At 51.4% G+C, this 27,305-nt stretch overlaps 1 protein-coding gene across 1 annotated transcript in view; it reads right to left on the reverse strand.

The window, feature by feature from the left end:
* The window catches only part of LOC111156238 (ATP binding cassette subfamily C member 1), a 131,608-nt gene that overhangs the window by 24,998 nt on the left and 79,305 nt on the right, over window positions 1–27,305 (reverse strand). The window contains exons 13-19 of the mRNA XM_022516989.1: window positions 21,917–22,063; window positions 20,232–20,319; window positions 18,516–18,591; window positions 16,208–16,334; window positions 13,493–13,669; window positions 11,577–11,744; window positions 9,284–9,467 (exon numbers count right to left, since the gene is read on the reverse strand). Of these exons, the coding sequence (XP_022372697.1) occupies window positions 9,284–9,467; window positions 11,577–11,744; window positions 13,493–13,669; window positions 16,208–16,334; window positions 18,516–18,591; window positions 20,232–20,319; window positions 21,917–22,063 (967 nt within the window). The remainder of the gene's footprint in view (window positions 1–9,283; window positions 9,468–11,576; window positions 11,745–13,492; window positions 13,670–16,207; window positions 16,335–18,515; window positions 18,592–20,231; window positions 20,320–21,916; window positions 22,064–27,305) is intronic.

Consider the following 27,305-nt stretch of genomic DNA (forward strand, 5'->3'; position numbering starts at 1 on the left):
GGGATCCCAGAGGGTACCCCACCCTGCGGCCCAGTGCCAAGAGTTAACCCAGACCACAGGGAGGTCCAGAAGTCTGGGGTAGAGGTTACCTGGAGCACTGCCATTTCCCTCAACAATGGTACAGCCACCCTGAGGCACACCGGCCAGCCAGCGGCCCCAGTCCCAGGAATCACGCCCCCAGCATCAACGCTCATCCCCATAACCTCACTGACAGTGGCTAACACGGAATGAGTGGTGGCCCCGTGCTCTGCTGAAACACATCATCTCCCTTCATTATTCCAACCACTCAGGGGTACGTTATCATTACCCCAGCCTGGCTCTGATCTCACACTGGTCCCAGGAGAGAGAAAGCCTACAGCAGAGATGTGGCGTAGGGCTCCCCAGGGCTGGCCCGGAAGAGGAGGGGAGGGTATGTAGGGGAGAAGTCCCAGAAGGGGACTAATATGCAGCTCTGGCAGTGACAGGGCGACTCTGGGAACACGCTGACAGAACACGAACTGATATCAAATGCATAAAGACAGGCTCTTTCGGATGACAGTCACGGGAAGAAATAGAAGACGGACAGCAGGGCGGGGCTTCATGGGGGGGCGGCTGGGGGCGGGGCAACTCTGAACCGGTGATTCGCCATCTTGGTTGTGAACGATGCAGGCACCTGTGCACCCAGGGATGCCCCTGGCCCGGCTCTGGTCCCTGCCAGACTCTGCCTTCAGGGAGGCCGGGCCCCCGCGCTGAGTCAGAGCGCAGTCAGGGATGGAGTGCTCTCTCCCTTCCTAGCTGTGTGTGGAAGGGAGGCAATAAACATCTCTGAGACTCAACTTTCACATGTGCAAAGGGCAAGTGACCACAGCTGCTCCCTTTGTAAGTGGGAGGACGAGTGAGGCCACATGTGGCGCTTGGGAAGTGACAGGCCACGGCAGGGCTTGGCACTACTCGCCTTATTAAACATGTTCTACGGATAATTCTGGCCTGTAGCCAAAATAGAGATTCCTTGCTTTACGTGTTTCTTTCTTTTTTTTTTTTTTTTAAAGATTTTATCTATTTGAGAGAGAACAGTGAGAGAGAGCATGAGCGAGGAGAAGGTCAGAGGGAGAAGCAGACTCCCCATGAAGCTGGGAGCCTGATGTGGGACTCGATCCCGGGACCCCGGGATCATGACCTGAGCCGAAGGCAGTCGTCCAACCAACTGAGCCACCCAGGCGTCCCTACTTTACGTGTTTCTTTTTAACGGCAGCATCTTTTCTGCTTAAATTTAGAAAAAAAGAGAACTAAACTTAACCAAAAAGAAGAATAACAACAAGCAGGACTTTCCATGCAGAAGCATGTGGTCCGGGCTCACTGCACTGGAGGCCCAGGCCTGGCCTTGACCAACTCCCTCTGTGCCGGGGCAGGGATGCTTGAAAACATTCCCAGAGACCTAACCCCATGGCAGGGGCTCCAGAGAGCTCCTTGCTCCCACCTGGCTATGCAGGCCAGTCTCTGTAAGCTGCAGGCTTTCCTTCTGTTCCTCACTCAGGATGAGCCATAAGGTCTGTGGGAGACCTCACAGTGGCCTCCCATAACCCCCTTTCTCCACCCAATTAGCCCACAGATTGATACACCGGCAGGGACAGCTGGAAAATTCTTTGCAAGGGGAGGGACCAAGAATCCTAGAAGGCAATGGGAACATGGGTCGGTCCACCTCTCCGTCTGCCTTCTTTGCAAGGAATCAGCTCTTCCCTCTTCCTACAGTCTTGGCAGACCCAAGGTCAGCCCATCAGAGCCCCTTCCCCAGGACTATGAACCATCAGTGGCCCTGAGGACCGAAGACAGTTCCAGCTGATCTGTTCTAAAGGTGTCTGATTCCCGGAGTTCCCATTTCCTGAGTCCTCCTTGTTCGGTCTGGCCTCTGATTTCTGAGTGATCTGCTTCCCCTTCCAGTAAATACCCTTGTTGAAGAAGCAGTACCCGGCTTCCGTGGCTTACAAAAGAGCCCTCTGACCCTCAGCCGCACGCTGCTGCGGCAGGTAGGAGGGATGGGTCCGCTCCAGCGGCTGGTTCATGCCTTCACCTCACCAGAGGGAGCCGGAGCAGCCTTCCACAGTGAAACTCTGCTAGAAGACATCCCCCACCCCCATCCCCCCTGTGTGCCCACAGCCACCCGCAGTGATTCCATCACGCATGCATCGCCCTGTCCTACTTTCGCCTGCCGGGGTCCTGACCATGCCCAGGAGATGACAGGGGGATTGTGATGGTCACATGGCGGGCCATTCACTGTCCACCCACTATGTGCCAAGCATTCTGCGAAAAGAATCTCCGCCAAGGCATGCTCATCACGGCCCTCTGACCTACAGAACAGTAACGCTTAGCCCAGGCCACCCAGCTGAGGAACAAGAGATCTGGGGGTTCAGACTATCTCCCCAAGTGCCCACTGCAAAGCCTGGCACATAGTAGGTACCCAGAAGTGCTGGATGAATGGAAGGGGACAGAAATACAGATGGTCAAGGGCCTCTTTCTGAGCACGCAGCAACAGGCCCAGTCTGCCCACATCCTCCTCCTGCAAGCACAGTTACTTGTAACCCCCAGGTCACTGACCTTCCCCCGCCTCAGCCACCACTTTGCCACCTGAGAATTCACGAGATCCAGGAAAGTATTAAGAACCAAGCCAACACTCCCTCCTGGAACCGCCATTTACATGCCCAGATGGGATGGATGGAGGTCTTCTCCTAAGGCTGAGGAGCAGAGATGGCCAAGGCACCTGCCACCCTCAGTATCCCCATCCCACACGTGCTGGGATGATCCCAAAAAGCACACTACACGGGGCCATCTCTTTCGCTAACGATGATAAATGTGTTTAGACATAATATGATCTAGAAAAATGCAGGCCAACCCTCAGACTCTACACCTGGTTTCAAGGCAGCAGAAGGAAAAAAGTCAAGTGCTACAGCCGGGCAGGGCAAATGTGGCGGCTGGGAGACAAGACAGCACAGGCCTTGGCTCTGGCTCACAGCCTTCAGATCTTTGATGACAGATGCTGCTTATGAGAGGGGCCTGGGTTGCATGCTGCCTTCTGAGCCAGACGCACATGGAGCCAAGAAAAGGGGAAGAGAAGGTGGCTTGGCACAGATGTCATCTTGGGCCCTTCCAGGCTGGGATGAGGATGCCTTCTAAGGGTTCTCACAGCCCCCCAGGCTTGCTTCCATCACTGCGTTTAGCACCACCGCACCCTTGGTTATTTGGCATATGTCTCCCCCAATAGAGGGGAGACACCCTCAAGTCTGTGAGCTCTTGAAAACAGAGTAGGTCTTACCCACTACTTTATTCTCAGCCCCAGACACATCAGATGGCCATGTGTGGTTGCACAGGATGTTCACTGTACAATCCAAGGGGAACCCTTTCACTCAGTGGCTCAAGTATCAGGTTCCCCATGGCACACAGCAGGCACTCTGTATAAACCTGATACGCACATGGACAGACTAACAAATGAATGGCCAAGTGAACAAGCAGAGCTGACCTTCCAGTGCTACAACGGGCACCCCATGGGCCACCATGATGCCATCATAAGCCCACACCCACAAAGCCGGTTTCTAAACCAGCCCTGGAGAAATGGTAATATCAGTGCATATTTTCTTCCAACCTGAGTATTTACACAGTTGTGTTAATGTCCGAAGTTTACATAGGACATGTCTTAAATAATCAAGGCATAATTTACTCATTTGTTTATTATCACACATTATACTGAGCATCTACTATGTGCCAGGCACTCTTCTCTGGTCGTGGGGATACAGAGGTAACCAAAAAGCCCTCATGGAGCTTAAACTTCAAGGGAGAGAAAGAGAAAACACACAAAAGAACAGATCCACAATGAGCTGTTGGGCAATGTTCAGAGCTACAAAGAAAACTAAAGCAGAGGAAGGGGGAACTGAAGGGGGCAGGGGCTGAGGGATGGTAGACAACAGTTAAGTTTTTTTTTGTTGTTTTTTTTTTTAAAAGTAAAGGCCCAAAACTTGTCATCTAATAAATGTTTCTTTTTTTTTTTTAAGATTTATTTATTTGTCAGAAAGAGAGAGAGAGCGAGCACAGGCAGACAGAGTGGCAGGCAGAGGCAGAGGGAGAAGCAGGCTCCCCACAGAACAAGGAGCCCGATGTGGGACTCGATCCCAGGATGCTGGGATCATGACCTGAGCCGAAGGCAGCTGCTTAACCAAGTGAGCCACGCAGGCGCCCCTCTAATAAATGTTTCTTGAGTGCTTCCAGGTGTGAGGCTGTCATGCTGAGAAGCCTGGCACTGTCCCTGCTCTTGAACCTAGTAAGTACCACTCCCGGGTCTCCGTGTCTAGCCAGTCACTGGCCCTCAAAGCCAGCACCTCAGAGTTCGCTGTTTATTCTCAAGAAGGTTCTGGAACTCTGCTTGGGCATGGGCCAGAAGGCCAGCCTCCCTCGAGGGAAGAATCCAAGTCACCGCTTTACAGTCAACGCTTCGTTTTTGACCAAAAACGGAATTGACTGGCTGCATCACCCAGCCCGATCCACCCGCGGCGGCCCAGAAAGTTCTCCATGCTCAAGTGGAAGAAATACGGCCACTGAGGACAGCCTAAAGGAATGTGCTGTGTGGACGAAGGGCTCTCAACAGCTGTTCGGTGTTTATGACAGATCCTGGTAATGGGGGGAGGTGCTGACGACCCACTGGTTAGAAAGGCAAGTAGGACTGAGGGCTGAGAGCGCAGCGGGATGCTAGTCCTCTCGGGAGGGAGGCCGAGGCGGGACGGACACCGACAGCCCCTCCAGCGGGTGGGCCAGGGGACGGACAGCCTTTTTCCTGGTTCTCTGCATTGTTCTGCAGTTTCTAACTGTCTAAAGCAAGCACGGGCTGATTTTATGATCAGTAAAAAAAGAAAAAAAAAATCTTTCAGCAAAGATCTGAAAGACAGAGAAAATCAGTCACGAGCTTGAGAGACGAATCGAGCATGGGTCTGAGAAGTGGGCACACTGTCAGAGTAACAGTCCTTCTCCCCAGACCACAGGGAAGCACCGGGACACCGCGAGGCCGGGGCATGGCAGCGTTCTCAGCCTCGGCACTACAGACGCTCTGTTTTCTGGTGGGGGCGGGGAGTGGGTGCTGTGCATGGTAGGCTGCTTAGCAGTATCTCTGGTCTCTACCCTCTACGTGCCAGCAGTCCACCCCCCCCCCAGGGGTCACAACCAAAAATGTCTCCAGACATTGCCACGTGTCCCAGGAGGCAAAAATGTACCCCGATCAAAACCACTGCTCCAGACTTTACGTTCCTAATAAAGAAACCAGAGTAAACAGAAATAAATGTTCCTCACCTTCCGAATACAAAGGATAATGAGTCAATATGTAACATGCTTTGCCACCTGGGGGAAAAAAAAACCAGAGAGACAAAAAGACAAAAAAAAAAAAAAAGTTTCCGTCCCATCAGTGTAATAAGTACGCCTGGGGAGTGGGGGGTCAGTATCTCCCCATTCCAGGCTTATTTCCTGGTACATCTGCTCTTCCCTACCCGGGTGGGGGAACAGTCCCCCCAAACCAAACACTCTCCCCCTTCAGCCTGGGTGTTCTAAAAAAGACCTGATTAATCCAACAAGGGAAAAAAAAAAAAGTTCCCCTTTAGGAGAAGCCAAAAATGTGGTTCAAACAAATCCAAGGTCATTGGCTCTTGGGAGTCGGTCAGCTGCAGCGGAACAAGAGTGGACCCCGATGCCAAGCCGTGTCACGGGGGGCCTCACGAGAGAGCTGGAGTGAGAAGGGGCTGCCCTGTCTGGGTTCAGACCCACAGGCTGAGGGCTCGTGTGCGAGGCTGTGTGTGGCTGGATTGGGAAAACGACCCCATGGCAGTGCGAGGGTGGTGGATGGCATTTTCGTTGCCAAATTAAGTGCTGATGTGGCCAAAGGAAAAACAGGGGGGGAGGGAAAGGCACTGGCAGCAATCTGTGGTTCTGTACCAATTGCTTCGGGTCTGTTGGCAACGACAGAGGAAGGGAAGGGAGAGAAATCATCTGTGGTCAACAGGGTTTAAGGACACTCCCTGGGCACCAGGCTAGAAGGGAGACAGACCACACATTCTGGGAGGAAGAATCAGCTGAACGCAGACATGTCGCTTGAGAAAGCACCCAGGGTCATTTTCACCCAACCAAAGCAAGTCTGTAAGATACAGTGCTCCTGAGGTTGCCCTCCCCAGCACGACCTCAGCTTGACCATCAGAAGGCGCCAACTCTGCAGCAGGAAGGAAGGAGGTTAAGACTTAAGGCAGAACTCCCCAGGCACAAAAGCACAGAAATGCAGGAACTCATTCCGATCAGGAATGAAAAGCCGAAGAAACTTCTGGCCTCTCGCTGGCAAAAAGAGATGCTTTGCTTTTAAGACCACTAGCGTTCATGGCAGCACAATTTGTACCAGCCACAACTGGAAACGACTCGAACAGTCATCAACTAATGAAAGAAAGAACAAAACATGGCGCGGTAGGCCCTAGCAACAGAACAACATGAGACACAGACACGCTACCTCACAGGTGAGCCACGAGAACCTCACCCGGAGGGAAGGAAGCCAGGCACAGAGCACCACACAGTCTAGAAGTCCATTTATGTGAAATGTCCAGAACAGACAAATCTAGGGAGAGATGCATGGGTGCCCAGGACGTGGGGCACCAGGAGAAAATGTGCAGGGATGGCTAACGGCTATGAGGTTCCCCGGAGGAGTGACGAGAATGTTCTGAAGGTGATTCTGGTGATGTTGTACAACACTGAACACACCAAAAATCACACAACACTTTAAGTGTGTGGATTGTGTGTTCTGTGACCTCCATCTCAATGAAGCACTTAGTACAGACCACTAGGACCCCTGCAGCAAACCAGAGCAGAGGCATGAATGAGGCCCCCACCCCCACCGGGGGCAGACATGGAGACCACTGGAGGAAGGAGCAGAAGACTGAAGCTTAGACGCCAGACCTGAGGTCCCGACCCCACCAGCAGCCACCATGCATCCTTGGACAAGCTGCTCCCTGTCTCTGATGTTCAGCAGCTTCTCACTGCCTGGAGACCAAAACCCAAACACCTCACCCTGAAGGCCCACCTCCCCCCTCAACTCGCCTGCCCACCGTGGTCTGGCCACACTGGCCTCTTTTTCTTTCCTTCAACAAACTGACCTCACACCAGGCCTGAGGCCTGCCTGTACACCTGCTGTTCCGATGTCAGAACACGGTTCCCCAGATGTTCTCCTTGCTGGCTCCTTTCCAGGCCACTGTCCTCTCCTCAAAAAGGGCTTCTCTGACCAGCCCCCTGGGCTGCCTTGTGCCAACCCCTCAGCCCCCAGCTCATCATCTGCAGTTTTTTCTTTACAGCACTTCACGCTCTATGAAAGTACTTCCTTGGTTCATTCTTGTCCTTCTCTCCCACCAGATTCTAAGCTCCGTGAGGACAGAGATCTGTCTAGATGTCGTTCACTTCTGTCTCCCTGAAACTATCACGGGCTGGACTGCACCCCTGTCCCAAATTCCTATGTGGAAGCCTGAAGTGCCCAGGACCTCAGAATGTGATTGTATTTGGAAACAGGTTATCTGCAGGTATAATCAGTTGAAAGGAGGTTGGCGGGGGGGGGGGGGGGGGGGGCTAATCCCCCAAAACCGGTGTCATGAGGAGAAGTGAAATTCAGAGACAAACTCCCGCACAGGGAACACTGTGTGCAGACGAAGCAGATACTGGGGGTGATGCCTCCGCAGGCCAGCAAAGGCCAGAGACTGCCCACAGGCCCATAGAAGCCAGGGGAGGGGCGTGGAACGGACCCTCCCTCCGAGCCTCAGAAAGAACCAACCCTGCCAACACCCAGGTCTTGGGCTTCCAGCCTCCAGGACTGTGGGAGATTACATTTCTGTTGTGTGAGACACACCGTCTGTGCTACGTTGTCACAGCAGCCCTAGGCAAAGAACACAAGCATTTGACACACAGTAGGTGCTCAGTAAATTTGAAATTTGGCTCAATGACTATATTGATGAACCGTAAATGGCTCTTTCTCAGCAACCAGGCCCATTCAGAGAGATGGGAACCTGGCTGCCTTGGCAGAGAAGGGACCAGCTTCCCTAAGCCTCAGCTTCCTCACCAGGGAGCTGGGAATAACAATTCTACTCCTTCCTGAGTTGCTGGAAGGCATCAAGGAGGTAACTCTCGCAGAGAACAGGAGACCCGGCTAGCCCTCAGCAAGCATCCCATCACAGATACTCCCAGAACACCTGCAGCCCTGCCCCTGGGGACAGTCACAGACCTGCTTGGGGATGGAGTATGAAAGGAACATGCCTCGGAGGCTCAGGGAGTCTGTCATGAGCTCCCGGAAGCGGGATGTCAGGGCAGGACCCATGACTTCTCTCAGCGACAACTGAAGACAAAGTAGAAAAGGTGTCAGATGACCTCTGTGGGGTAAGAGCTCCAAGAAGAAAGGAGGAGCCTCTGAGCCTCCCGTCTGACTGAGGAACACACAGGGCAGCCTGAAGGTTGCAAACCAAGCCCCTGAAGTTTAATCCAACTGAGAAGAAAGAAAAGATTCTTAGAAGTCTCACCACAGAAGCCTCCACATGAGGACAGTGCGAGGCCCCGGCTTGCCGAGCGCTGGCTCTGGAGAGCACACAGGGTGCGGCTGGGGGTGGGCAGGTCTGCGGTGACCTGGCCGGTGCCACGTGCGTGGGGGTGAATGATGGGCACTCCTCCCAGGAGAGTTATGACAGCAGTTGCCGTGCGTAGGACATTCTGTGCCGGGCACCGTGCCCAAGGCTTGATGGAACACATCGAGCACATTAATTCTCCACCGAATGCCAGGAGGTTGTCCTGTTATTATGCTGCTTTATCAGTGAGGAAACTGAGGCTCAGAAGGGTCTGGAGGACTCTGGTAAAAGGAGCAGTGGGACTCGAATCCAGTCTCGCCAACTGCCAGCCCACACACTCGTTCAGGCACCACGTGTCCCCCGGCCCCAGCATCTGTTCTGAATGCCACACATGTCACTGCTTCCCACAGCCTCTTGGGAGCCAGGAGGACTGTAATTATCACTGTCCCCATTCCTGCCACGAGAACCCTGAAGCTCGGCTGCCCCAAAGCCACCTTGCAGCGAAGGATGAGGACCCGGGCCCAGGTCCGCCACCGCAGCCGTAGGGCACTGGGACCCCCTCTCTCAAGTCAGCCCCGAGAGCCGAAAGATGATCCTTCCTCAGAGCTCCTGAAGGGGCTGGTGAGGCGAGCTGGAGGGGGACTGGGGGAACCTTCGGGAGGCAGTAGGGGGCCCAGTGAGGCACCCCGGCGTCCTACCTTCATCCTGCTCAGTCTGCTCCTGCTCGCTGCTGGCGTACGTGCGCAGGAACTCGGCGAAGGCGCCGTCCCGGGCCAGTAGCTCCTGGTAGGAGCCCATCTCCGAGATCTTGCCGCCGGTCATGACGATGATGACATCCACCTGGGGCAGGTAGCTGATGCTGTGCGTGACCAGGAGCCGTGTCTGCGGGCAGAGCAGGGACCGGCGGGGGTCAGCGCCCGGGCACAACGGGCATCCCCCAACACCTCGCCGGCCCAGCTTGAGTCTGAGCGCCTGGGGCGCCCCGATCTGTGGGCGCCTTCGTTCATCCCATGCCTGCCAGGAGGTGGGGGGCAGTGGGGAGGGAAACGGGCCCCCGGCCTCATACTCCACGGTCAGGGGGAGAAAGGATGGAGAGATGTAAGACAAAGTGGGTGCTGGGTGTTGCACGAAGCAAAGGGGAAGGGCTGAAGGCAGGGGTTAAATTTTAACAAGGGTGATGGAGAAGCTGATCTGTGGACGACAATTTGAAGGATGAGGGGAAGGCACAGTGGACGGATAAAAGAACGAAGCCGATACAAAACAATTCACATGCAATGGCTTGTTTAAAGTAAGCATCCCCCAAAAAAGACGCTACAAAATTCATACACGCATGTGTATTTTATCCAATTAAGTCAAGGTTGGGAAGGACACTCAGCAAACTGCTTGAGTTGACCAACTTTTCCTTAAAGGGCCAAATCGTAAATACGATCGGCTTTCTGGAGCCTCCAGTCGTGGTGGAACAACCGGGCTATGCTGCCGCAGCGGGAAAACGGCCGCACACAAGCCGGGAGAGATGGCCTGGCTGTACCCCAGTGAAGCTTTCCGTACGGACACCAGCATTTCGGTTCAATGCCATTTTCATTTTCAGAGGTTTCAAAAGACTATTTTTCTTCGGATTTTGTCCCAACCACTGAAAAATGTGAAGACCTTTCTTAGCTCAAGGGTGGTCCAAAATCAGGAAGCAAACCAAACTACTGAGCTCTGCTCTCGAGGCAAGAACTAGAGTTCAGGAGAAGGGAGGGACCCCCCCCCCCACTTTACATATATTCTCATACCCTTTGATTTTGTTACCATGGGCATGTATCATTCTGATAACAAAAAAATTCTTTTTAAAGATTTTATTTATTTTATTTGACAGAGAGATCACAAGTAGGCAGAGGGGCAGGCAGAGAGAGTTGGGGGGGGTGCGGGAAGCAGAATCCCTGCTGAGCAGAGAGCCTGATGAGGGGCTTGATCCCAGGACCCTGGGATCATGACCTGAGCTGAAGGCAGAGGCTTTAACCCACTGAGCCACCCAGGCGCCCCAAAAATTTCTTTAAAAATTACATTTATACAGAATTTGGGGGTGTATACGGGAATGCTTACAATAGGTTAAGCAGCATGTTGCTTACTATATATATATGCATGATATGAAACCTTCTAAGACTTGGGGGTGCCTGAGTGGCTCAGTCATTAAGCGTCTGCTTTCAGCTCAGGTCAAGATCCCAGGGTTCTGGGATTGAGCCCCGCATCCGGCTCCCTGCTCAACAGGAGATCTGCTTCTCCCTGTCCCGTTTCCCCTGCTTGTGCTCCCTCTCTTGCTGTGTCAAATAAATATATAAAATCTTAACAAAAAAAAGTTAAAAAAAAAAAACTTTCTAAGACTTGAAAGAAAGAAAATCTCTATAAGCACAATCCCAATTGTGCACAGTTCCTTATGTGTTTTTCTCGTATTTTTCTGAATCTCATCTGTTTTCCCCAAGGGCATGTGTGTTATTTCTTTCTCCAGAAGGGGGAAGGGGAAAAAAAAAAAAAAAGAACCAGTGCTCCCTCCCAACCACACTGTAATTCCCCTAAAAACAATCATCATCATTAAGAGAAGATCCATTTCCTGTCACGTTACAGTGCTAAAGCAGTTTTTGTGCCCCCAACTTCTGTGCCTCAGCCCACGGCCACCTCAGCAGGGAAGGGGGAGCTGCCTGCTCAGTCAGAGGGGAAGGGATTTCACTCTGTAGGCCAGCCCTGTAATTAAATTAGGAAGAGGGGCCTCCGCTGGCCACATGGAGACAAGGACCGCAAGTCAGTGTCAAGGACATCCCGTTACAAAGACAAAGCAAGCAGGCTGTCCTGGGAAGGTATCCAAGGGAAGCATTAGAAATGTGTTCTTAAGTCCAATTTAAAAAAGAAAATCCTGGAAAGTGGGAAGTGAAGGATTCCCCAAGGGGAAACATTCTGACTTAAGTGAAGATGTGAGACGGCCAGATATCCGAGCCCTGCCCCATCAGCAGATACCTTGTTCCTCAGCATCCCCTTAGGACCAATCACGTTTTCAAATATGTGTTTTCCCACATGAGCATCCACTGCTGACAGGGGGTCGTCAAAGAGGTAGATGTCGGAGTCACAGTACACGGCCCGGGCCAGGCTCACTCGCTGCTTCTGGCCCCCAGACAGGTTCACACCCTGGGGAGAGACACAGCAGAAGGGTGGGGTTCCCGGGGAGCCTTGCAACCTGCAGATGGGGAGCCCCACTCAGGACGCAGCAGACCCGGGCCGGTGGCCCTGCAGCACAACACCGCCTCCTTTTGGCCTCCTCTCGCTGGAGCCCAAGGCCACAGCATGAGATGGTATCTACATGACCTGGGTTCAAGGACTGCCATGGGGTCTAGCCTCTACAAGCTGTTGAGCGGACACCCAGCACAGAGTGGCAATTCAGCAAAGGCTGGCTGGTGGCCACAAACGATGGGGGTCTACAAGGAAGGCACCAGGAGATGCGGTACTGACCCTATTGTCGCTGCCGCTACTAGAGTTAATAGTGGACACTTCTGTGAGCTTGCTCTGATCTATCACTCACTGGAAACCACACAGAACCGAGGCAGGCTGTACTCTGAGAGTGCCAAAACCCAGCCCCACTCTCCAGGAGGAAGGGCACTGCTTTCAAGTTCACATGGGAGCACTCCAAGGAGCACACAGCAGCAGTCCCAGACCTCTCTCCGGCAACAGCCTACCAAATGTTACTTCCATATGTGGCTGGGGAATCAAAGGGACCCCCCCTCCCACTGGTTAACTGCCCAGTCTCTCCTGAGAGATGCCCACCCTTCCTAGGCACCGAGCTGGGGTCCTGGCAGCCAGGGTTCTCCTGGATTGCCTCTCTGGCCACAGCTCTTTGGCCCAGGGGCAGACACCAGACCCAATCATATTCTCTCCCTCTATATTTTGGTACTGGGACCCAGGCAGGGAGAATCAGAAGTCTCCAAGGGACAGAAGACGACACTTGGGTTAAAACAACAACTAGCCCAGGCTCCTCTGCTAACTGTAAACCCAAAGAGTCCTGCTAACAGTTGTTTTTTCTTTCCAAGGAGCTGTAGATTTCCCTCAAATAAAAGAAATCATTTGGCAACTAAGGAAGCTGGTGGAGCCACCCTCTTGTAACTAAGGAGTCAGGAAAGCTCCTTGGTGCTGCTGTGGAACATCCATACTCCCCAAGCATACAAGATAACCAGCATAGTGCTGGAACAGGCTCGCTGGGTGAGGAAAAGCCTGTGCAAAGGCCCTGAGGTGGGAAGGGCCTCAGACAGGTCACTTAGCCCTTCTATGCCTCTTCCTCCTTAACCATGAAATGGAAGCAACAGTAAATCCCATCTCATGGGCTTGCTGTAGAGAGGGAATGCATATGAAATGTTTACCACAGGACCTAGCACACAGTAAATGCTGAACATTAGCTACTATATCATTATTTTTCTACTACCCTTGTTTTGTAGGGGACTGTGGCCCTCTGAATCACTGATACCCCCCCCCTTGTAAAGTGCCCTCTGTCATGTGACTCTGCGGTCACGTGGCTGCTAAGGTAGTGTGCACTTCACCGTCCCTTATCTTCCAGTTCAATCAGGTGAAAACAACCATGTTTTACAGGACATTGTTGGGGGGGGGTGCAGTTTGGGTTTTGTTGTTGTTGTTCTTTTGGGCTTCTGCAGTCACCATGAGAAGAGCTTCCCCTTGCAGGAAGACGTGTGGAGCAGACCCCAGCCAAGCCCATGGTCTGGAACCGAGCTCAGCGGGCCTGTACTGTGGAGCAGAGCTGCCCAGCTGAGCCCAGCCTGGATCAGCCACCCTCAGTCAACTCGCACGCCCACAAATGGAAGAGTAAGGATTTAACATCAGCCCCTAAAATTCTGTGGCTGCTACAGGGGCCATGCTGCAGCCGTACCGACCTTCTCACCAATCTCTGTCCGGTCCCCGCTGGGCAGGATTTCCAGATCTGGGAGGAGGGCACAGGCTTCAATGACGGCCTTATAATACCGTTCCTGTAGCTGGCGGCCGAAAAGGATGTTTTCTCGGAGAGAATCATTCTGAATCCAGGCCTGCTGGGGGACGTAGGCCACTGAGCCCTAGGAGGCACAGACAGAAGGCAGCAAACAGAGAGCCTTGGTTAATAAGACGGCAGTCAGCCAGCCCACCCACCAGGGGGGCCCTACTTCCCAAGATACTTTCATCACACCCACTGTTTCAGGAGGTGGGAAACGGAGTCACGACAGCCTTGGATGCCAAAGCTGGGATCAGACCCCATGCCAGGTCAGACACGGACTATAGTATCAGGAATTCAAGAGTGCAAATCCACATTGGTGAGGTTATTGTTTTATGTTTACTAAGTATTTCACTGAGTGCCTCCAGCAGCAAACAAAACTCCTGCTTCTCAAGAATAAGAAGTTCCTAACATGATTACAAAACAAGACCATTTGATTACAGTTACGCTAAATGCTAAGAGAGGAAAACGCAGGAGTCCTTCAAGAAGTCCTTTAAAGAGGGAGACCTAGTTTTGGTCATCAGGGAAGAATTCCTTGGGGGAATTCCCCGATGACACAGAGGCAAGGACTTCAGTAGTATCAAAATCGTCTGTTTCGAAGTGTAGTGTTCATTCCCACGTGATCAACTACAAAGAATGTCATGAGAGTAAGGGCCGGGGGAGGGCATCTGCTTCATGTATTTCAGGAAGGAAGTTTTAAATGAGGATGGACAGGTGAGGATATGCTGGTGTGACAAACACGAGGCAGAAGAGCATCCCGTCAGAGGGAGCAGCACGGGCAAAAAGAAGAACCTGGTGCGTCCTAGGACCAGGAAGGCCAGTGTGACTGGAACGTGGTGGGAGGAACGAGTAGGAGACCAGGGGTCCGGTCGCACCAGGCTAGGGGTCCTGGTGAGGAGTGCGGGCTTTACTGGGAGGGAAAGAGGAACAAGTGAAGATTCTTACCTACAGGAATTCTAGGGGGACAAGGTTGGGAGCGGGACCCAGATGTCCCGAACCTCAATCTTCATTCTCAAATAACTGAACTGCTGACTCTGATACCGTAACTTACAAGAGGCCAAAAGGTCACAAAGCCTCACCACAGAGCCCAGACCATTCAGACATGGTGTGCACATGCCCCACCCAATAAAAATATTTGGAAAAAATCAGTATTTCAAGCACGTATCTAGAATGCTCCTTTGCACAGCAAAACAACCAGTTAGAAATCTGTCAGCCCATAACACCAAATCCTCAGTGAATCCTCCTTCAACTTTCAGATCCAGCATTTTTGTATTTAAAGGCTTTTGACTTTAAAACAGCAGTTCTCAGCTGGGGGCAATTCTGCTCTCCAGGGGACATCTGACGTCTAGACTCTCTTGGTTGTCACAACTGGAGGCTGTTACCAGCATCTAGTGCGTAGAGGTCAGAGATGCTCTAAACGTCCTACAAGGAACAGCACAGCCCCCCAGAGCAGAAAACCATCCAGCCTGCAAGGTCAACAGCGCTGTGTGGGTAGAAACTCATTAACGAAACAACACAATGTGGATGGTTCGGAGTTTTCTTTAGTCAAGCGAAGTCTCACTGTTCATTGATCTCACTTTAGTAACGTGTACTTGAAAACAGTGATGGCGCATTTCTTAAAATAACAGCTAAATGTCACCAGTTTAGATCCAACAATTATTTACGTGTACTTCTCTACTAACACATGCCGGGCTAAAGGGCCTCACGTAAACAAAGAAAGGATTTTGCTCTGAAATAAGAACTCCATAAACCAACATTGCAAAGAGCCGATTCTGGGAGACATTATTTCTGGGGAGGCAAACAGCTGTTGAACAGATGAGGAAGAGTACGGGCAAATACCTCCAGGACACACTGGGTTAACCGAAGTTAAGTAAGTTTTCCTCTCCTTGCGGGACTTCTCAGAGCCTTTGCTTTATGAATGTTTGAGTCTCTGAGAGGGAGGGAATCTGAGTTTGCAGTATCTCCCAAGCTTATGGGAGCCCAGAACTGTCTATTACCCAAACTGCAAGGTGACTTTGCTGTAGACCACACTCCAGGAAAGGCTGGATCAATAAAACTTGGAGGCAAGCTTTCTATACCAGCGAAGTCCTCCGTAGGGAATAAGCCACATGCATAAAACAAGGCTCTTGATTGTCAGAGACTCATCTGTTCACTAACGCAGCCTTTCAAACTGTCCCAAAGACACAACAAATGTTAAGTTTTGCTACATTTATAAAACACAGATACAAAAAGAGATCCGTGCACAGGAAGAACAAGCCAGAAAGACTCACACTTTAAGAGGGACCACGAGATGCACACTGAGTGCCACAGATGGGGAGAGAACGAGTGACCACGAGTGGACCAGGGAGCATCCGTGTATTTACTCAGTGTTTACTCAGCGCCTACTACTCGCTGTGCACTAGTCTCGGTGCTGGGATACAGCGGCAAATTAGTGGCATCAACTCTCGCCTTCCAAGGGGCCAGAGAGAAGGGCAGACAGAACGGGAGAGACAGAGGGAGTTCCTTGCTGCTCTCACTTCCTACACAAGGGCCGTCATGAAACAAAACACAGCACCCCGCTCGCCCTTCCCCTCAGGCCGGCAGAAGTCCCCGCGGCCCCCCACCCACCCGGTCTTCGTCCTACCTTGACAGCCACGTATCCCTCCATCTTGTCCATCTCGGCCAGGAGTGCTGAGAGCAGAGACGACTTTCCACAGCCCACCTGGCCCACCACGGCCACCAAGGAACCTTCCGGAATGGAGAAGGTGATGCTGAAATGACACAAAGGCTCTGCCTCAGCCTCGCCCTCACCTGAACAGGTGGCAGCCCAGCACAGCTGGCTGTACCCTGAGTGGAGAGAGGCAGAAGGCAGGGCTGTCACGAGCCCTGAAAGTCTGGAAATTACTCCCGCCATTTCCCCCACTAAGCTAAACTCAGTGACTGGTCTCAGGGGGCTGAGGTGTGTGAGGCTCCAGACAGCTGCTGGAATCCAGATGTGTCTCAGAGAAGCAGAGGCAGCAGGAGACACCTGGGGTGGGGGGGATCAGGTCACAATAACGGAGCCAATGCAGGTGCCCAGAGGAACAGACACCTCACTCAGTGTGAACTCTAAGGGAAAAGGAAGCAGCACCAGACACGGAAACCTATGAACAACTCGGAGAGAAGGCCTGAAGGTGTGAAAGAACAGGTGTGGTCAGGGACCCACATGCCCACCACAGAGGACGAGGCAGGGGGGAGTAAGGCTGGTGTCCTGAAGAGGTGGCAGGGGGCAGCCACACCCGAAGACATCACAGTTCGCGGTGCTAAGACACTCACACCTCATGGATGGGAGCCTCGGGTTCTGAAGCCTCGGGCCCTGACAAAGATGACTGAGTGTGAGAAACAGGTCTCTAGAGAAATCACCCCCTCAAAGACGGCAATGCCAAGTACAATAAGATCAACGCTCCACCAGCAAGACTGCCTGTCCGAGGACATGGGGCTGTCGCTTGCTGCCAAGTTGGGACTAATTCCACGCACCCAGGGAGGGGCAGGTACCCCGAGCCCAGGGCCTCTTTGGGTTTCCTTCCTTTAGCTATGCTTTTCAATGGACGCTATTATGATTCAAACTCTTAGTGGAAATGCTGTTACGTTCCGCGGTCACTGACTGGTTAGTGCTTCTGAAAGTGCTGCACGGTTCCACCGAGTATGCTTCTGTCCTGGGCCGAGGGGGACCGGATGATGGGACCACAACAGAACACGAAGCCCAGTGTGGCAGCTGTGACTGTCCAGGTGGGAATGGGATATTGTTATAGCTGAGGAGAGGATAGGTTTGCACTGGGAAAGGTTTTGGGAATTCAAGATTGGAGGGATGGGGGTGACTAGAACAAAAAGACAAGAGAGACAAAGAAACAAAAGAGAAAAGGTAAAATTGAAGCAGGCAGGAGTTGTTAGACAGAAGGAAGAACTTTCCAAGCACACTGTCCCACTGGGAGTTTGCAAGGGAGGTGTTACAAAGACTCCTTTCTCTAAAGAGTCTGTCCCCTCTTTCTGAGTTAATACACAACCAGGGAGTTAATACCACCCAGGGAGGGGTAATTGTTAAGGGGCCAGGGGGAATAAATGTGGTCCTAAAAAGGTCCCTTCCATCCCTGTGTTTTGGGGACTCCTCTAGGGAAGCCTCAAAGAGCCACCAAGCAAGGCAGAAAGGAGTAAGAGGCCCCTGACCAGTGGCCTGGGGAACCAGATCAACTCCCCAGACACTGTGCACTTTGGAAAATAAGGGCTGGGTAGTGGGAGGGTCTCAGACCAGGAAATGGCAAGAAAGGGTGACTCAGGCAGCCGTGGACCTTAAGAGCAATTCCATCCCAACAGCAAATCCCTGCTGCAAAGAATTCCTTTCAGTAGACCCAGGCCTGTCCACCACCACCTGCAGCATCACTGCCTCAGACCCAGCCTGGCCAATCGGGAGTGCTCCGTCTCTCCTGGCATGTGATTGGCTCAAAGAGGGACACATGACCCAATTTAGACCAATAAGAGGCAGGTGGGTCTCCAGTCCAGCTTAAGGGGTACACTCCTGGCCAATGAGGGCTATTTGCCGTCATGAAGGAAGAGGCAGCTTGAAAAGGAAACAGCACAAAGGGAAACTGAAGAGAGACAAGATGGAGAAGATCCTGATAACACTGAGTCCCTGGATCATACTGTACCTGAGTGTGGCACTCGGTGATACAACCCCAAAATTTCCATTTGTTGCCTAAGCCTACCTATGCAGCATTTCTGTCATTTATAATCCAAGGGAACACTCTGTGCCAGCATACTCTCACCTGCTCCCCCAAGAAGGTATGACTTGACCTATTTCCCAGTGGGTAAACTGAGGCTCAGAAAGGCAACCAATTCAGTGTTACAGAACGAGAGTATGGCTGAAATTCCAACCTACATTTGACCACAGCCTCGTAGCGCTCTACATCCTGGCTTACCCACTTAGCGTCGGAGGGTCACTCCTGGCCCAAGTGAACGTGGCATTCTTCACGGTGATGCTGTTTGTGCCCCCGCCTGCAAAGCACCAGCAACAGTATGTCAGGCAAAGGCAAGGACAGAAGTCCCGAAACTGAGCGTCAGCAGGAAGCTCTCTTCTTCTTTCTAATCTTTTTTAGTTCAGGGCCAGATGTTAGACACTTGCACCTGCGCATTATGTTGTTACATCATTCCCGGTTTCTAAAGAACCCCAACCAGCCCCACAAAGCGGACAGAAACCACAACAGGGCTCTGCCCTGAATGCCAGACGGTTGCGCCACCCAGACGCCCATCTGGCAGAGGCAGGAGGACTCCTTGGGGTTTACTCAAGGCTCCAGGGCCTCCCTCACCCCACCTTGGGAGGATTGGGCAACTCTGGCTGGGGCACCAAGCAGAAGGCAGGGTCAAGGGGAACAAGCAGTTCTCTCCATCAGGCTGGCCCTTGGCCCTCACCACCCCCTCAGCCCTCCCTTCTCATTCAAGGGGGGGTCCTGGGCCAAGGCACTTGGATTGTAGGGCTGTCTCCTAACGCCTCTCCCTGCATCCCTTCTCCCTCATGCCAGGCTCACATCACAGCAGGTCAGTCTTTCTGAAAAACCAGTCACACTGTGAAAAAGCAGGCTGTGAAACAGGCGGGGGGGGGGGGGGGGGGGGAATGAGGAAGGGAAGAACGATTAGACAAATCTGGCATTCTACCGACAGCAGTGGCTCTGGATTCTAAGCTCCAGGCTCCTCCGTCTTCATTTACTTTCCCTCCCCTTCCTCTCCTTCTACCTCCCGTCCCTCGCTTAAATAAACAAGTTCTGACTCTTCAGTAAGAGCCTCCTTAAAACCACCTAGAGATAAGATGGGCGTGTTTTGAAGCTATCAAAGAGAAAGAGAAATTCCCCCGCACACCAAAGAAACAAAAACCTCTGGTAGGAGGCAGTTATTGGTTAACCTGACCTTCCCTCCCTCACCCACACCCACAGAACAAGGAGGAAATGGGAAGGTGCTATTTAAGTAATTTAAGAAAAGTCACTTGAGTCAGACAAGCTAGAAAACCACCAGACACGGCTGAGAGCCGCCAAGGTGCCCCGTCTGGCAACCATGGAGTGTGGATAAGCATCTCAAAAAGTCAAGCAGCCTAGGAAGGGGGTGCTGAGGCCTGGACTGCACCAGGTGGCCTGGGGGCTTTCCAACAGGACACCTGCAGGGTGCTGGGAGGAGCTCCAGGAACCTGAAACCTCCGTAGGCGGTCCCAAAGCTCAGCCCTGTGGTATGCAAAGAAAGAAGTCTACCAATAAAAATCCACATAACACCCTGACAAAGAAAGATACCTTCATTCCCATTACCCAGATAGGGAGACTGAGGCTTAGAGCGGACAACTGACCTGCCCAGGTACACAGAGCTGGTGGGTTGGAGCTGGTTAGTCTCCAGTGTCCCTGCTGTACCTGCGCATCTGGCCAGAACAGAGTCAAGATCTGAGCCCGAAACGGGCCCCTCAGTGGGAGGCCCCACCCCATGGGCTGCCTCTTAGCGAAAGCACCAAGAAAACAGAAGTTGAAGTTCACCGGCCTGGGATGTGCAAGATAAGGCCCTGACGCCCACCCGGCTCCCGCAGAGCTCCTGTTCCCTGGGGCCTCACACCCAACCCAAGGGGAGCCTTCAGGGCACTGAGGGACCCAAGGTACACACACCATCTTTGACCGTCCTTCGCTCGATACTGTCGGGCTCCAGCTCCTCATGAGACAGGAAGATCCTAAGGCGTTTGAGGGAGACACTCGCCTACACAGAAAGCAACTGCAGTTATTTTTAAAAGCATTTTTGAAAAAAAACAAAAACAAAAACAAAAACGACGGAGGCTAGCTGTTGGAGGTTTCCCCTGGCAGCTTCGTGTTTCGTATAAGAGCGTCCCTTAGAATGAGACACATACAGGTCTGGGTTCTTGTTTGTTTTCCTTCCAAAGCCCATCACAGGTATTAAAAAAGAGGGTAGGGAGATTGTCCTGGAAGACAAGGGACTTCAGAAACAATAACCACACGCAGGGGTACAAGCTCGCTACCAAGGGAGAAGGAAGCCCGGGAGCTCTACGGCTGAATGATCGCCCTCCACACGCTGCGAGCCAAGAGATGGCAAGAGACATCGTCTCCACGGTTCCCAACAGGAAAAGGAAATGAACAATGTGCTAGAGGTGTCAGCAAACACTCCTGTGGTCATTCACTGGATATGCCTTAAGTTTACACAATGTTATTTATCAATTCTATCTCCTACAAATAAACTGAAGCAAAAAAAACAAAACAAAACAGAACAAAAAAACCAAAAACCCAAAAACACAAAACCACTGAACAACAGAAGACATGCACGTTCAAATATTTACAGGTGAAATGTCAAGAGGTCTCGGATTTGCTTTAAAATTCTTCAGGGGAGTCTGGTTGCACTGGTGGAGCACGTGACTCTTGATCTTGGGGTGATGAGTCTGAGCCCCAAGTTGGATGTGGACATTACTTAAAAATTTAAAAAAATCTTAAAAAAAACGAAGGAAGGAAAAGAATTCTTTGGCAAGGAAAGGAAGAAAGGAAGCAGGAAAGGGGAAGAATGAAGAAGGATTCGATGAGCCAAGTGTGGCAAAATGTTCAGTCTGGGTAAATGCTACATGGAGTTTGTTAACACTGTTTGTTCTCACCCTAGGTCTGTGTACATTTGCAATTTTTCATAACAAAAAGGGGTTTTATTTGCTTAATTATTTTTTTAACCAGAGTTGTACAACCAAATCTTAAGGTGCATTTGCCTGTGTGGCTGATAACTGGGTTTTCAGTATGAATGCGTTCAAATGCTGGGGAGAAGACGACGAAAACATCCCTCCCGTTGGAAAGCGCAGGAGCTCCTTCACATGGAGTGAAAGTGTGACCGAGTGGACAGTCTCCTCACCTTATAGAGTCACTGCCATGGACTTTTGGATTTCTGGGGGATCTAGGTTAGGGTTTTTCCAGCAGTGGGTTGAGGTCTATCAGTGGGTTGTGAAATCAATTTAATAAGTCAAGAAACGCAGTTTTGAAAAAGTAGAGGATGACGGAGCAGAGAGGAACAGACCGCCTCGAACAGGGTAAGTATTTCAGAACCTTACGGAGCTTGGGGAAGCCTGGTGGCGTGCAGTATTTGTGTTGTACGTTCAAGTGTGAGTTCCTCGTCAATAAGTAACGTATTCCTTTCTTTGGGGCATGACCAAAACAGCACGAAAGCCACCGGTGTGAGCCTCGTCCACCCGACTGGGCACAGGTGGGACAGGTAATGAAGGGGGAGCTGTATGGAGCAGGATCTGTAGGCCCTTTTACTTCCTTTCCCCAGAACCCCCTCCCTAAGGTCCCTCCAGCCTCGCCTGTACCTGCACGATGCTGCTGATGACCATGGGGAGAATATTCAGGGGAAATCGAAGGATGTTGAACAAGGCCAAGGACACGAAAGCTTTCTGGGCATCCAGGATGTTGTTCTTGTCGATGGTCACGTAGACGGCAAATGTAGACAGGGCCACCTGTAAGCAGAGCGTCCAGCACTGATTGTGTCCCTGCATCACAGACACAACCCTAAGAGGAGCTGCCCTCCCCCTGACCCCCCACAGTGTGTTTGAGCCCACCCCGTCCCACAACAGGCCCCTGGAGGCAGCAGGAAACACCTAAGGCAGTGTCTAGCACATAGGAGACACTCACTAAACACTCAAAGAATGTACCAGATAAATGGGCAACCGAGAGCTCCAAGTCCTGGCCTCTGCACCAACCTTCTCCAGATCACAGTGGACAGACATGCTGGGGATCCCTCAACACCACCCAGTGTAATCCCTCTGGGCCTTTGCCCCTGTGGTCTCTCTGCCTGAAACAACCTTTCCATGCAGATGGTGGCCTGGTTCTTCCCTCCGACCCTTTGGAGAGGTTGCCCTGCCCCTCCACCCAAAACAACCCTGCTCTGGCTCTCCATCCTTTTATCCTGGCTTATTTTTCTCCGCAGCAACTACCACGACCTTTTATAGCACCACCACGTGCATGTCCTGTCTGTCTCCTGGACTACGGCGGAAGCTCCGCAGAGACAGGGACTTGGTTTTATACACAGAGGTTATCTTCAGGGCCTTGAACAATCCCTGGCATACAGGAACACCCTGGGCAAGTTACCTCCTCTTCCCATGCCTCACATCTCATCTGTGAAACGGGGCTGGACGCAAATGGTTAATGGCACTATTTAAAATTCCTTTTAGCTCATAGAATATATGATTTTATAGCCCCAGGAAAGGAACATTATTAAAAATAAAATAAAAATAAAATTTAAAAAAAGGGCAAGCAAAACTAACACACAAAGGTACTCCCTTCCTCACGAAGTCAGACTTGCATTAAGCCCTGTGGTGGTTCCTGGGACTTAACCACCCAGGCTCCCAGCCGACCGGAACTTGGGTTCTGATGCTTGAGACAATGGCTCCTCATCTCCCTTGCCAGGAGAAAGGGAGGACAGTCTCAATAATCTGGGGTCAGGCTGCTCTGCTTGGGAGGGAGGTAGGAGATCAACAGGCGGACTCCTGTGCCTCTCCTATACTGCTGGGGACAGACAGGGGCCAGGTGTCGCCAGGCAGGGCTAATGGCAGGCATCCCACAAAGACTGCCCAGAACATGCTATCAGAAGCCATCTGGACAACCTTGGACCTCAACAGATGCACACCAGTCCCTGTCCCCCATATTAGCCCCAGGATCCCAGAGCCATTAAAGGCTTTCTCTGCAGGACATAAACTGCTCAGGTCCCACCTTTCTGAGCTCAGAGCAGAATGTCCGGGAGTCAGGGTCTGGCATTGGAGCCCTGCCTCCGGTGTGGTTGTGGCCCAGTGCAGGGCCCAGCACAGGGCCCCAGCGCAGGGGTCACAGCCTTCTCATTTCCTTACTACCTACTGGAAGGTAACATAGCTTAAAAATCAAAACCAACAGCTCTGCCACATATCAGCTGTAGGAGCCTGGACACATCATCTCCCCTCTCCAAGCAAGCCTCTGCTTTCCTCTCTACAAAATGCGAATCCAGATACACCATCACAGGGCGGCCAGCAGCAAGAAATCAGGCACTTCTGCGAAGTGCTTAACACACTACCCAGGGCTCAGTAAAATGTAATACATGGCCGTTGTTTTCATTTCTGGCTATAGGACTCAGTTCAAACTCCATGGTCCATTCTTCCAGAGAATCTATTAACTGGGTTCCAAGAGCAAGGCGCTGGGGGGTAGAGCTGGTTCCTTTCTGGCCCTGACATTAACAAGCCGGGTGACGCACCAGCCTTTCATCCGAAGGTGTTCTTACTCAGAAGGCTCCAAGTATCTCCACACAAAGGAATAGTATTCAGCCATTAAAAAAGGAAGCACAGACACCTGCTGTGACAGAGATGACCCGTGTAAACATGATGCTCACTGAAACAGAAGCCAGAACACATGAAGCCCACGTACTGGGTCATTCCAACTTAGATATCCCGAACAGGCAAATCCACAGGGAGAGAAAGCAGATGAGTGTGCCTGGGCTGGGAGAATGGGGAGTGACCATCAATGGCTATAGGGTTTCCTTCTGGGATGATGGGAACGTTCCGGAATTAGACAATGGGGACGGCTGCACAACCTTGTGAATATATTAAACACCACTGGGTTGTACACTTTAAAATGGTAAATTATAGCTCACTAAAAAAAAAAAAAAAAAGAACAAAAAACCCGCCTCTCTGAAGTCAGTCCATTTGACTTTGCACAGAAGCCAAAGTCTTGACTCCAGCCCCAGGGCCTATCTGGTTTGTAAAATCTCTTCCCTTCCTCTCCTACCATTCTCCCCCCAGCTCCTGTTCCAGCCCCACTGGCCTCCGTTGGGTGGGCATTGTCCTGCCACAGGGTCTTTGCACGTGCTCCTCCCACTCCCCCGGTGGGCCCTCACTCAAGTCACCTCCTCAGTGACGCCCTTAACCATCCTATTTGAAACTGTAAGCCCTACCTATTCCACCCCGGCCTCAATCTTTTTCTTTTCCATAGCACTTACAACTAACTGTACACTATACAGCGTATTTATTATGTCTAATGTTGATCATCTGTCTCTCCCAATTAGAATGAATGACCACTTCATGAGGGCAGCGAGTTCTGTCTGTACTAGCTCGCAGCTAGTATAGACAGAAATCTGAACCATGGCCAGATCCTCAGTGAATGTTTGTGGAGTGATGAATGGACAGATGGACACATAAACAGATGGGTGGGTGGGTAGGGGCTAGATGTGGCTGGGGATAGAAGATAACAAATTCAGAGGTGTCTCCTCAGCAGTGGGGAAAATCAGGCTGCAGGCATCTCGCCACCAGAACACACCACCCCACCATCGCCATCATCAGGGCAGCTGCTGACAGCACAGAGCATGTGTAGAGAGGGAATAACATCACGTGGCCCATCAGTTCCATGGCCCTGGCTTCTCCAGAAGTGGAGGCCATTCTTTAGCAATGATTAACTGAGCACCTACTGTGTATCAGCCCTGTGTGTTGAAGAGTAAGGCAGGCCTGGCATTCCTGAGACTCACGGTCTAGGGGAAACAGGTATTAAGTGAACTCTCTTTAGAAGGGGTATTTGGGAATGGGTGGAGATGCGTGGGGTCAGTGTAGAGAAGGGGGCCTGGGGTCTGCCACAGCTTTGTGATGGGTGAGAGTCAAGGATGTAAAAAGCTTTTGCAAACAATGAATAACAAGTGTCCCACTCCAGGAGCTAATAGTGCTTCCACACTGAGAAATGTGGCAAAGAAATGAACCATCTACTCCAGCCCAACTCCTGAAAAACCTGATGTCTCTTTGTGTAGGACATCTGTTCATTCAGTCTGCCCATTATCCACTCCCATTTCTGGGATACCCCAATTTTCTTTTATCTCAATGAGCTTCGGCCATAAATGAATTGCTCATGTCCCACCCCAAGCTCCCACAGAAGCCACACAAAGCTCATCAATCCAAGCATCCCATCTCCTTGGCCCCAGCGATTCAGGCATAAGCACGTGGCCAACTGCAATACCACAGTGACACCCAATCCCACAGCTTTGCTGAGACTAATGGGAAAATGGGCTAATGGGGCCTCTCCCCACAGGGGTTACTCAGATGACAGGATGAACGGTAATTATGTGGTGAGCAGCTCCCTGACAAAAGAAAACACCACGGAGAATGCACAGCTGAGAGACAGGCAGGGGGGAAGGGGAGCTTGTCACTCCCTCAGGAACACCTGGATCCAGCCATGACTGAAACCCCAGTCATGCTCAAAACCAGCAATTTCTCACACTTTTCAGTCTTGTGACTCAAAAATTCCACTTTCCTTTTCAATCTAGTCAACTTGAGCAAGGTTTCTGCCAACTGCAACCCAGTTCCTGACTAACACAGTTTATTCAAAAACTTTTACTCATTCAGTTATTCCCCTACTTTACATTTACTGAATGTGCACCATTTGCCAAGTCCAGTTCTAGGAATGCAAGCCAAAAAAAAAGAGAAAAAAAAGAAAAGATAACGTCCCCGTATGATCTGATCAGCAAAGAAATACACAATGGCTAATTACCTACCATATAGAATGATAACTATCCTAACAAAGAGAGGAAGGATAAATAGAAGAGGAGAAACTCCCAAATCTTCCAAGACTCAAAATGCTAAATATTGATGGCAGCCTGCGGATACTATTTTTAAAAGCACATTAAGTGTACATGATGGATGCCAGGCTCTGTATTTCAGAAAAACAATCCCATCAATCCCACCAAAATGGCATCCCCACTCTTGTCTGACCTCCTCAGGCCTCTGTCTTCCATCACACCTTCCGGTGGGTAAACACCTCATCACCCTTGAAGCGTAGGAATTCGCCAGTGGAAAGAACATGCAAACACCTTTCAAGGGAACCAAAGGCTACATATTTTATCCTAATGTAGTCAGAGGCTTCAGTGTCCCAGCTAGGGGCAAGGTCTCCAACTGACACCCAGGCTCATCTGTTTCATGCCAAACAGCTTAACAAACTCATCTCTGGAAGCCCGTTACCCCTACCCCCACCCCCCAACACTATACTGAGCGGCAAATTCAAGGTCAAGAAAAGCCAGTTGCGCTCTTAAGTATCTCTTGATGGAGACTAGGGCAGGAGATGTTAAGTGAAGACAAGCTAGAAACTGGACACTCAGTCAGAAGAGCTTGGGGTTATGGGAAGTTTCCCCCACCCCAAGTGTAACACAACCTAAGTACTGAACCCTGTCAGTTTCTCCCTCTGGCTGCAGAGCTTTTTCCTATGAAAGAAATGCGACTCAAAATGTTCTGGATTTCTGTATGACTTACCATCATGTGTGTCAAGCTAAGTAAGAGATAAGTAAGTTCAGTTACATTTATGATGGACAGTCACTGCTATGCTGCTGCATGCACAGGCTTTCCCTGGAAATATGCAGAAGATACTGGTAGAGAGGAAGGCTAGATGACCAAAGTCTGAGGACGGAGACACACCTGCGGTTCTCTACCACAGGAGACCTGGCAGTGTCTGGAGACACTTGATTGTCCCAACTGGGAGCGGGGACACAGAGGGGGAAGAGGTGACACTTGGCCTCTGCTGGGTTGAGTCCAGACATGCTGCGGAACACCCCTACAATGAGCAGGACGGTGCCCCTCCACCCCACAAAGAAAAAAAGAATTATCGGGTCCCAAACGGCAACGGTGCTGAGCTTGAGAAACCCTGTCCTGGACCTGTTGGAACAGCTTCAACTAGTTTTACCAAGGAATACACTGTCCTTTTTAA

Source organism: Enhydra lutris, unplaced genomic scaffold (genome assembly GCF_002288905.1).
Source record: "Enhydra lutris kenyoni isolate GAN:26980312 unplaced genomic scaffold, ASM228890v2 scaffoldscaffold45, whole genome shotgun sequence".
NCBI classification, from domain to species: domain Eukaryota; kingdom Metazoa; phylum Chordata; class Mammalia; order Carnivora; family Mustelidae; genus Enhydra; species Enhydra lutris.